The sequence below is a fragment of the Xyrauchen texanus genome, chromosome 29 (genome assembly GCF_025860055.1).
Source record: "Xyrauchen texanus isolate HMW12.3.18 chromosome 29, RBS_HiC_50CHRs, whole genome shotgun sequence".
NCBI classification, from domain to species: Eukaryota; Metazoa; Chordata; class Actinopteri; order Cypriniformes; family Catostomidae; genus Xyrauchen; species Xyrauchen texanus.
In genome coordinates, this window is record NC_068304.1 from 17,629,566 (window position 1) to 17,641,668 (window position 12,103).

General features: G+C 35.5%; 1 protein-coding gene across 2 annotated transcripts; it reads left to right on the forward strand.

Moving 5' to 3' along the window:
• Positions 1-2,019: 2,019 nt before the first annotated feature.
• LOC127623413 (ALX homeobox protein 1) lies at positions 2,020-7,499 on the forward strand. Of its 2 annotated transcripts, none has more exons than XM_052097875.1 (4): positions 2,020-2,309; positions 3,104-3,396; positions 4,803-4,931; positions 6,650-7,499. In XM_052097875.1, exons 1-4 carry the CDS (start codon positions 2,108-2,110, stop codon positions 6,986-6,988), a joined length of 963 nt encoding a protein of 320 aa, XP_051953835.1. In that variant the 5' UTR covers positions 2,020-2,107; the 3' UTR covers positions 6,989-7,499. The 2 variants fall into 2 exon arrangements, with proteins under 2 accessions (XP_051953835.1, XP_051953836.1); XM_052097876.1 differs by having other exon boundaries at positions 2,189-2,309; positions 3,074-3,396.
• Positions 7,500-12,103: the final 4,604 nt, after the last annotated feature.

The window sequence follows — 12,103 nt, forward strand, 5'->3', positions numbered from 1 at the left end:
TAAGAAAACTTAAGACCCCAGGAAATAAGTTGTGGACCTCCACAAGTCTGGTTCATCCTTGTGAACAATTTCCAAATGCCTGACAGTACCACGTTCAACTGTACAAGCAGTAGTACGCAAGTATAAACCCCATGGGGTCACGCTGTCATCATACCGCTCATAATGGAGATGAATTCTTTCTCCTAGAGATGAACGTACTTTGGTGCTAAAAGTGCAAATCAAACTTATTGTGAGAAGCTTGTGGAAGGCTACACAAAAGGTTTGACCCAAGTTAAACAATTTAAAAGCAATGCTACCATGGTACCATGTTAACTAACATGTAAATAACTAAGTGTATGTAAACTTCTGTCCCACTGGGAATGTGATGAAAGAAATAAAAGCTGAAATAAATTACTCTCTCTACTATTATTCTGACATTTCACATTCTTAAAATAAAGTCCTGACAGGGAAGGTTTTCTACAATTAAATGTCAGGAATTGTGAAAAACTGAGTTTAAATGTATTTGGTTAAGGTGTATGTAAACTTCTTACTTCAACTGTATATGTATATATTATTATAATATATAGTATCATTGTATCTCATTGCAAAGCCTGTAAGGCTGACTTCCAGAAGCCTCCCATACAATTTTGAGGTAACAGAATGAATATTATTTATGATGAAGACTTTGTGTATATGAATCCCTTATTGCAGTTTGTTATAAAAGTAGTTGAGAAATTATAGTTTAAAGCAAGCCTTATATTAAATAAAAAATATAAAACCTGAATTAAGTGCCAATTAAAGAACATTTTGCTCTCTTATATGGCAATAAATGTGTTTTCTGATGTTTTAATTTATTTCATTGCATAACTTTTCACATAAATCTAAATTGAATTTGATGCAATGTTTTTAACTGAGTGAAATCAGACCATAAGTCTTTCATGAGCTTTACTTATAATATGCAGTCAAAATTTCAACAAACCACACAGAATTTCTCACATTTTTCCCTCAGCAAGGGGTCCAAATACAAGGTCATTTCAGAACCTTCATAAGAACCCCCTGCAACTAAAGAGCGTCCCTATTTATTTTCATTTTTTTCCAAGGGTGGCACCATCAACCCCCAAGCATTGTAAGTGACCCTTAAGATATGGCTAGCCTGGCAGGTGGTATGTTTTGCTGGCAGAGGTGAGAGAGCTTCTCGATGTGTGATCTCTTACGGACTTTGGACTGAGGGTGGTATCGGATGACGCCTTTCCTGTTTTAAATACAAATGTTCAGGTGGTCCTAAAATAATTTTGGTGCCGGCCCTGTTGGACTTTTCCAGTTGCTATTCTGACCTCATAGGACCTGTAAGTTGAAAATAAAACAGGTGAAAATAAGCAGGAGTGAAGATCATATATTAAAATATAATAGCCTATTTATGGATACAAATTTTGTATTTTAGAAACGTATGTAAACTTTTTAAACAATCTTTATTTATTTAAAATAAGTTAAAAGAAAGTGAATAGTTTGATACGTAGACAAGTCATTGAAAATAGTTGGCTTGTTATTTGTATGGTGCATCTGCATCAGACAATTATAATTCCGTGTTCATCATCAAATCAAAACAAATAAGCAAGAAATTAACTTTTAGCTAGAAAGCTATTTTTTACGTTTTACTCGTATTTCAATGTCTTTGTTACAACTTTCGTTCCAACTTTTCAAATAAAAAAATAAATGCAAAATATCTTAAGTTTAGATCTTACATCCAAAAGCATATAAAGATTTATTTAGTCTCTAAACTGTTGTTTTAAATAATGTTTTAAATAGTCTGTTATTTATTAATAGCTTTATCTATATAACAATTTCAAAGTTGCGCACTTTAATTTGATTAATCCGTAAAAAAAAATTGCTTAATTTCTGGTCATCACAGTTTCATAAATCGTATTTATTGTAGATGTGCGCGTGGGTGGAGTTTCAACTTCTCCATATTCAGAAGTTGGGTGGTTGCTTGAAGCTCACTCTCTCTGCATTATAAAGTCTCGGTCTTTTAAGACAAGACAAATGAACGGCTTGTGCAAATAATTGGCTGTATTGCTTCATTCATGGTGTCGTTTGATGCACTTCATGCGTGAGACGAGTCCAGAGGACGATGATGGAATATTTGAGCGACAAGTTCGCCTTGAAAAATCAAGCGATTAAAGGCAGCGATTATTACATGGACCAGGTCATGGATACTTTAGACAATGTGCAGTACTACAAGACATCACCTAAATGCGTTCAGGCCTTCTCGATGCAGAGCAATGATCACCACAGCACTATGGACAGGTCTTCTCCATGTGACAACCAAAACAGTAAGTTGTGATCTAAGGAAAAAAGAAAAGAAAGAAACTTTTGTATGTGAAAAATGTCACGTAATAGAAAAATATTTTTTAACCCATTTAATCACCCCAAAAATAATCAGTAAACCTACGGGATTATTTTTAATATGTGAAGGACAAAAGCCAATTGCGCAACTTTGCATATTCAGACAAGAAATGTTAGTTTCTTTTTACAGTTGAGTAGTTGATTGTCCTAAAATATCCTATATAAGAACTTTAGATAAAATGAAGCACATTTCACGTTTAACTAATCATTTAAATGTAAATTATTCTAAATATTATTCACAACTATTCTAAACATTTAAGTTATGTGTAACTAAAGTTGCAATGTTGCTGTAAAGTTTAGCATATTTTCCTCCATTTCGTAGTTTTAAATAACCTTCTTTAGCCTTTAAAATAAGCCTATAATAAGCATATAACATTATGCATATGATATCATATTATGAAAACACTGATTTTTTATTTTCTTCACCATTTAATTCAATACTAATAATTAAATTCACACTTTCATTAATGTCATTAAGCAACATATTACAATGCTTTACAGGTCAGTAATACACCGAGATACATACATCAAAAGAACATGCAAAACACATAAATGTCAAAGTTTTATACTCCTTGTGGACTAAAGAGGTTACGCATTATATAACGCACTATTTGTTCATGTTATTAATACAAATGATAATAAAGTGCTATCATTACATTGCATACATTCAAGCTCCTTTCTTTGCACTAAGGAATATTTTAATTATCAATAATGACTGTAGGCGTGAGTTACTGCGCTCCTAAAACTGAGGACAGCAGCCTGCATCCGATGGAGAACTGTTGCAACATCAGAACCTCACCGGTCACAACCGCACCAGAGAAACTCGACTTAGACGAGCTCGGTGAAAAATGTGACAGTAACGTGTCGAGCAGCAAAAAGAGACGCCACCGCACAACCTTCACGAGTGCTCAACTAGAGGAACTAGAGAAAGTCTTCCAGAAAACCCATTATCCAGATGTGTACGTGAGAGAACAGCTGGCCATGAGAACAGAGCTCACGGAGGCCAGAGTACAGGTAACTAAAATTCAATACATTTCCGAAATGCCGAGACTTCATACATTTTAATGTGTTATTGTTATTGTTATTTTTAAATAAATTCTCCATCAAATTCAAATCTAGTTTGAGGATACATTATTATCACAACATTTTACCTTTTAATTTTCATTTAGATAATCTCTTTAATAATAATGTATTCCTCGTGCATAAGTCTATACGGCTTGCTATAGATTACAGTACAATTTATGACCTACACACTGTAAATCTAATTAGCTGACCTTACTTAGGCACTCGGTTTGCATACTTTTTACATACATATTTTGGCTCAAGTAAACTGAACTTAATTAACGTTATCTAGTTAAAAGTAAATTTAACTAATCTGTGATTTAAAGTATCTTTGTGTTGATTAAAGTATTTAAATTGGGTTATAACGTGTTATACAGTGTACAGGAATTTATGACTGGACTCTAGTTTAGCCATTTGGCACATTGGATTCTACTCAATACTTCTTAATGCACATAAATCTGCACTTTTGTAAAATACAATTGAGTAAAGAAGAATTGCTTAAACTTAAAAAAAAAAAAAACTTAACATGCTAAAGTTTCACCAGAGGTAACATTAATCACCCTCATGGTGATTTCAGACAAACGCAGTTATCAGTCTGCTACAACGAAACAACAACAATAGTCATAACAATTAAAACTGCATAGTATTATTTTTCTTCCATACGTTCCCTTGTTTTAGACAAACATGCATAATTTATTCAAGCGCAAGGGCTAATGGGAATTCGTCACAGCTGCAAAGAGTCATTCAAACTCAATGCCAAAGTTTAAATAATGTCTATTTTTTAGTTATGATTCCAAAATGTGACATTTGAAGTACTGTTGAATTAGGACCACTTACATGTTTTTTTATTAATGACAACTTTAGGATTTAGGTAGTAACGGTAACTTAATTAAAACTTGTAAGAATAGTAAAAACTTAAGTTTAAGTTGAGTAAACTATTATTTTATTTTTTTTACAATTTAAGATTAATATGAGTATTTTCAGGGCATTTATTTAAGATTAATGGACACTCATAGGCTACTAGAATAATAAAGAATTGTGAAATCACAGCAAATCGTTATTTCCGTGCGAGTTTGCAAGAGGGAGTTCACGTTTGTAATTATGTCACAATTGATTAACTCATCGTCTCACAGACCTGTAATTAATTATGGCTTCACAATTACTACAATAGCCAACACCAAATAGTATCAATAATAGGTTACTGACAACTCACAATCAAACAAAATAACACTAAGCCTTCAGTTATTAGGAGACATCATCCGAGTTCAGATTTCTTCTATAATAAAACGTTATTTTCCAACATTGAATCAATTATTTAACATCGAGGAAAATAACTCTACTATTCTCTTTCTTTGAAGGTATGGTTTCAGAACCGAAGAGCCAAGTGGAGGAAGAGAGAGAGATATGGACAGATCCAGCAGGCTAAAAGTCACTTTGCAGCGACGTATGACATATCAATGCTGCCCCGAACAGACAGTTATTCACAGGTGACTTTCTTTATGATTTCCTTTATTATTATCCTCGGACTGAGACTTATCTAAAGACACACATATAAAAAAAATCAATAGACTTAACTTGACCGATTTTTAATAATATGCATTGTTTATAGGTTCACACTTCCCAAATGCAAACGCACGACTCGTGACACAAACTCATCGTTATTATTGTGCACAAACTTTATTTTGCGGTTGGCCTAAATTAATAAATAATGCACATCAGTTTGTCCGTTTTTCCACAATTTTTAATATCCACACGTTATGAAGGCTAATGGGTGTCATGATTTAGATTTTAATTATCCGATTACATTATGCATTAAAAATATTTTACTGAATTTTCACATCCTTGCGCAAACAATAGGCCTGAATTGACAGCAACCGTTAGCAACGTCTTTCTAACCTTATTTTGACGAATAGGGTCCACTAGTCAGGCCGCAAAACGTAGTCTCACTTTAACTGTCAGAAGTTGTTGGGAGATGAAGATTTAGATGGCACTGCGGGACCCCAATTTCCTTTATCCCAGAGCGGTTTCCACTGGGTTTATATTCTTCGCTCATGTGTTTTCCATATTCACATAAAAACAGCGTCTGTCTTAATATGAGATTATGACAGGTCCTTATTACACTGGGCATGCCAAGGAGAGAGAGTGGGTGCTAAGAAAGATTACAGTGCTTGTGTTTGTCTTATGCCCGTGACATGTATACAGGCAGCATTATAATGTGGATTTATGTGGGCTGCTGCATGGTTTATCTTTTAAAGCCTGGTCTGGATTTAATTAAAGTCTTGAACATAATTGAATCTGCATTTTAATAAAATCTTATGCACATATACATATACATATACATTTACATATATATATGTAAATATATATATACTATCGAAATTCAGTGAACATCAACATATAGAACATGAATGTTGATTTGGAAAGTGTATTCAATTTAAAACCTGTGTCGAGGTGAAAATATAAACAGTATATATATATATATATATATATATATATATATATATATATATATATATATATATATATATATATATATATATACGTATACACATATACATATACACATATACACATACACACATATATATATATATACATATGTACTGTTTATATTTTTCACCCCGGACACAGGTTTTTAAATTGAATACACTTTCCAAATCAACATTCATGTTCTATATGTTGTTCACTGAATTTCGATAGTTTGATTTCTTTCACTAAACTGTGCAGTTTACCTCTCATTAGCATAATGTGTAAAGAAAATGTTCACTTAACCTAAATGTGGTAAACTCTAAAATAGCTTTTTCAGTCTAAAATTGGACAAAGTATTATTTAGTAATAGAGTTGTTACTAACAAAAGTATTTGTAACTGTCTGATTAGGTAGAAACTCTGTTAAAAGTGGTAACCTGCAATTATTTCTGCATGATCTAAACCATTTTGTTGGTGTTACCTAATGTTGTCTGTTTAATTCAGTCATATTAAAACATTTCTGTTTTGAATAAAACTATAGTTAATTTAGAGATTACCACAAGATGCACATTTTTATCTGACAAAACGTTTTTCAGTGTAGCTTGTTTTGGAAACAACTGTATTTGTGTTTTCTTTTTACATTGTATTAAAGTGGAAGCTTGCTGATATGGTGTGATTGACATACAAATGCTGTCTTTGTTTGATTTTACATTATTCCGCCCTTCCCTGACCACACAGATTCCCAACAACTTGTGGACGGGTCCAACTCCAGGCAGCTCTGTAGTCTCTTCCTGCATGATCCCACGAGGTTCCCCTCCCTGTGTGACATCCCCCTACCCCCACTCACCGCGGGCCAGTGAGCACGGTTATGTGGGATTCCCCAATCACCAGCAAAACCAGTTTGGAGTTAATCACATGTCTCTCAACAACTTCTTTTCCGATTCACTTCTGGCTCATTCACCAAACAGTCATGCCGCATTTGAAACCAAACCTGAGTTTGAAAGACGGTCATCCAGCATTGCTGTACTGCGTATGAAGGCTAAGGAACATACAGCCAACATATCCTGGGCTGTGTGAATTCTGAACCTGTTTAAATAGTGCAGACCTGAACAGTTTTTTCTTTTAAATAACAAGCCATAGTTGTTGTCTTCAGACTGCCCAAAAAAAGACTCCTTTACCTTTTAACTGAATCGATGGTTGCCCAAGTGACAAATCATAATAATGTGTATAAGACTGATTCGCTTTCCTTTTTTGTAACAAAGATATCAGCAATAATATAGATAGAATATTTTATTTGGAGTTTTCTGTCCTTCCAGGAATGACTATTTACAGAAACCTCTTAATTTTCTTGAAACCTCTTAATTAAACAGTGATTTTCATATTTTTTGTCTTAGCGTCTCTTGTTGTGGAAATCAAGAGCACAGTGCTTAACAGTATTATTCTCTCACAACGTACAGAGATGTTGTGACCAATATATTAACACTACTGTATGTCTGTGTGCTTTCCTGCAAAGCTGTATAATGCTCTTTAGCTGTGGCTAGTCTGCACTGTGTCACATGTGGAGGAGCAAGTTTTTCTTTCATGGTAATAAAAGTTCATTAAAAGTTCTCAGAATTATGCTTAATGTGTTCTGAATTATTTATTTCAGTTTCAACTCCCCTCTTTTATTAGGGCCCTTTAATTGATGATCAGATGAGTATTGTAGTAATTGTAGTCATTGTAGAAATTTCTATTCAGCTGTCTTAATTTAATTCAGGACAGAGTAATCATTTGAAACCCTGTTGTAACCCACTTGTGTTTTCAAAGTACATTCTTTTATATTTTTTTTTGTGAATTTGGTATATTCGAGGGATTAATTTTGTATTCTGCAATTTTGTTGCTTGATTGATTTTGTATTGGCTGTTAAAATAATCATTTTTTTTAAATGTATTTGTAATAATTTACTTGTATATTAGTTATATTTATTTTATTTCTTTGTTTTGAAAGCTTAAATACGTTAGCAGAGTTCTTCCACCACACTCAAATCTTCCCTCTGGTCTGAATAATGTGGGAGTTTCCAAACAGTAACTTAAGAGGTTTCAACAGAGTCACTGAACAGACAGAGTGTGAGTTCTCTCTGTTCATGGACCTCTTCACACTGCAATCTCTGCATGTAATGTACAATCCCAATTCCAAAAATGTTGGGACAGTATGATAAATGCTAATAAAAACAAAAAGGAGTAATTTGCACATTATATTTACAATTTTTAATGTACAGTAATTTCAAATCAGATGATTGCAACACGCTCCAAAAAAGTTGAAACGGGCAATTTAAGACTAATACAAATTTGACTAGTTAAAATAACAAGGCGATGTGAAACAGGAGATGTTAAACCGGTGAGGTAATCGTGTCATAAGGATCCTCCAAAAACAGCCTACTCCTTCAAGAGCAAGAATCATTCGAGACTTGCCAATTTACCAACAGATGCAACAGGTTGAGAACAATGTTTCCCAGAGACCAAGGATGTAACCACCAATTCAGGATGGGAACAAATGTAATAATTTAACAATCAACCATGGAAAAACCCATATCAGTAGACCACAATTATGTCTACTCAATGTCTATGGTGGTTACGGCTCTTCCAAAGACAAATTGGAAGGATTTTGGGCATTTCACCCTCTACAGTGCACAATATAGTTAAAAGATTCAAGGAATATGGTCAAATCTCAGTGCGTAAAGGGTAAGACGAAAACCACTTCTGAATGTGCATGATCTCTGATCCCTCAGACATCACTGTCTTAAAAAAATGGCATTCATCTGTAATGGATATAATAAACAAGTGCTTGGGATTACTTTAGTAAACCTTTGTTAGTCAAAACCATTTACCGCTGCATCCACAGATTCAAGTTAAGACTTTACTATGCAAAGCAGAAGCCCTACATCAACACTGTCCAGAAGCGCACAGCCAACTTCTCTGGCCTCGGTCTCATCTTAGATGGAAAGTAGAAAGGTGTGAACTTTTTGGTCCGATGAGTCCACAGCTGTCGTGTTCTCCGGGCCAAAGAGGAAAAGGACCATCCAAGCTGTTATCAGCATCAGCTCCAAAAGCCAGTGTCTGTATGGGCCAGGGGTGTGTCAGTGCCCATGGCATGGGTAAATCACACGTCCGTGAGGGCACCATCAATGCAGACAGATATGTTCAAATTTAGGAGCAGCATATACTGCTATCCAACACCATTCTTTTCCAGGGACATCCTGGAATTTTCAGCTGGACAACTTCAAACCACATACTTGCAGAATAAGCAGAGTGTGTGGGTGCTAGATTGGCATGCCTGCAGTTCTAAACATCTCCAATCAAGAATGTGTGGTGCATTATAAAGCGTACAATATAGCAACAAAGACCCTGTACAATTGTGCAGCTGAAGACCTGAATAATGGATGAATGGTACTCACGAGGTAAAACATCATATAATGTAAAGTTGTAGAGCTTTCAATATAGCAAAGGGTGAATATAATTTACAAATCACTCTTTTTTGTTTTTATTAGCTTTTTTCATTCTGTCCGAACTTTTTACTGGATGCAGAGCATCAGTGTAAGCCTGCTTTCATTGAAAGACTGATGGTGCAGCAGAGGCAGAAGATCCCACCACACTCAGTTGCAGATGAGATCCATCAGCAGGCCGAAAGGGTTTGACCCTGTGGGGTGAGCCACAGTCATTAATAAAGACCCTCACACATTTGGGGGGAGTGAACCACACGAAGGAGACGGATCTCTCTGCTGGCCCACACTCCAGCCCAGCATTTGGGAAACTTAAGAAAAAATATGAACTGTGCATAAGATAACCCTTTAGGTTTAGGCTAACCATAACCCACAAAAAAAACTATTTTTTAGTACCAAGCAAAACCAAAGCAACAAACAAAAGCAAAACAAAAACCAAACACACACACACACACACACACACACACACACACACACACACACACACACACACACACACACACACACACACACACACACACACACACACATTGGTGCGGCTATCCTTATGATGATTCTCCATAGACATAATGATTTTTATACTTTACGACTATAGATTCTATACCCTATACTCTAACCCTCACAAAATAACTTTCTGCATTTTTACATTTTCAAAAACACATCAATTAGCATGTTTTTTTTAAGTGATTTGAATACATTTATAGAAATGTCCTCATAAACTAAAATTACAGCATAATACCTTGTAATTACCAGTTTGTAACCTAAAAATATGTTCTTGTAAACCCCCCAAACCTGCCCCCACACACACATAAAAGCCCTTTGTTAATCTTATACTATACAATGTCCCTGTAAGTCTCCAGCAGGTGGTTTGCTCAGATTTATCCAATTTTTGTGGATACATTTGTCCCCAAACTAAAGTGCATACTCATCATCCAGGCACCCAGATAAACATTTACATAAAGCACAGCAACAATCTGGTTTTGTAAAGAACATACATTTTGTGAGAGATATTTCAAAGATAAGCTGGCAAGTGCAACAGAAAAAATAAAAACAAGGCCAAAGAAACTTTGAGTGGAAAACTGATGCATCTTATCCAGCAATCACACCCTGACTTTGAATGGATCTGATCCAGATGGCTCATAGATTTGCCATGCCCTGTATCCTTGATAGACATATTTGGCCCCACTCTCCATTCAGTACAATGTGGCTTTTATAATTACAGCCTGCAAGTAAACACATTTAGTCTGTATTTCCTATGGACTGCTTATCCATTCCTATGTACTAACAGATCCAACTGGTGCGATACCAAAGGAAATAGTACATGTCAGACATGTCATGACTTTGTCAGACGTAATGGGAACTGTAATTCTTTTTTTTTGTATGTTCCATTTGGAGCTATCTAATATAATGGTTAGTTTTATGCATTGAGGTTTATGAGTGAGTTCAGTGGCCCAGGGCTGGACTGGTAATCTGGCAAACCGGGCATTTTCCCGGTAGGCCGACACAGTATGGGTTTACAGGGGGCGGAATGTCCATTGGGAGAACCGAGCGGGCCGGTGGTTCGGCCGCGAAACGTGCTGAATGGGCCGCGATAAGCAACAATGAGCCGCCACGTTATGCAGAACAGACCACAAAATGGTGCCATGATATGCAGAAACGGACACTGCCCAAGTCTCAATAACAACGTGCAAATATTGACTTAATAAAGCAAATAATGGCATAAGCTCAGATCACTGAAAAAACATATTCTCTTTATAATACTGAATGTTCTTAAAAATACTGGACTTAGTATGAATCATCAAAACACCAAAAATAAATATGGGTTGTTGTGAAATATTGGATAAAGCAACATATAAGACCTCTGGTGCACTTATGGCCCATGCTGTACAAGTTGAAGACCAGCAAGATAAACATTCTCAGCTCTTTGCTTAACTATTTCACACTTCTTGTATTCCTTCTTTCAAAATGCCACATACACACTTTGATGGACGTTTCAGCTGGGCCCTATCATTCACAAAAACTCTCAGTGTGTAGAGGGTCCTGATGTTTTTAGACCCTTGCTGAGCGAGGGGGCCGTGATCGCTCTTCTTGCCAGGACAGTTATGTATGTTCAGTAGGAGCAGTGGTGCTAGAGTCTGTACTGGGCTTTGTGATTAATGAATGAATTCCCCGAACTGACATTCCTGTGCACAAAAAACCTGATGAGTTATTGTGTGTGAAGAGATTTTTTATTACCTTTTCACACAGCATTTGGCTGTTTCGGAGAGCAACATAAAGTCATATAGATCAGATGGTGAAGCTGCAATGGTGATGTCTATGATTAATGTAAATGCTAGCAAATGGTAATGTTACCCGAGATCCCAAAAGAATAAGGAAAGAACGGCTAATCGTGTAATTCAAATTTAAGTAAAAAGGACAACAAAATTATGTAAAGTGATGAAAATTCTTCGGCCAGGCTTTGTGAAAGTGTTATGATTTTAATGGTCTTTTTTCATCCCTACAGATCTTAAACAGTTTTATTTTAAACTGACCCATGATCCAACATCGGATTAAAGGAATAGTTCTTTCAGTGCTTTTTTGTACTTTTGGGAGTTTGACAGCCCATTGTTCGTGTCCACTATCATTGTATGGAAGGCAGCAGCTTGGACATTCCGCTAATGTTTTGCATATGGAAGAAAGTCATTCAGGTTTGGAAAGGTATAAAGTGTGAGTAG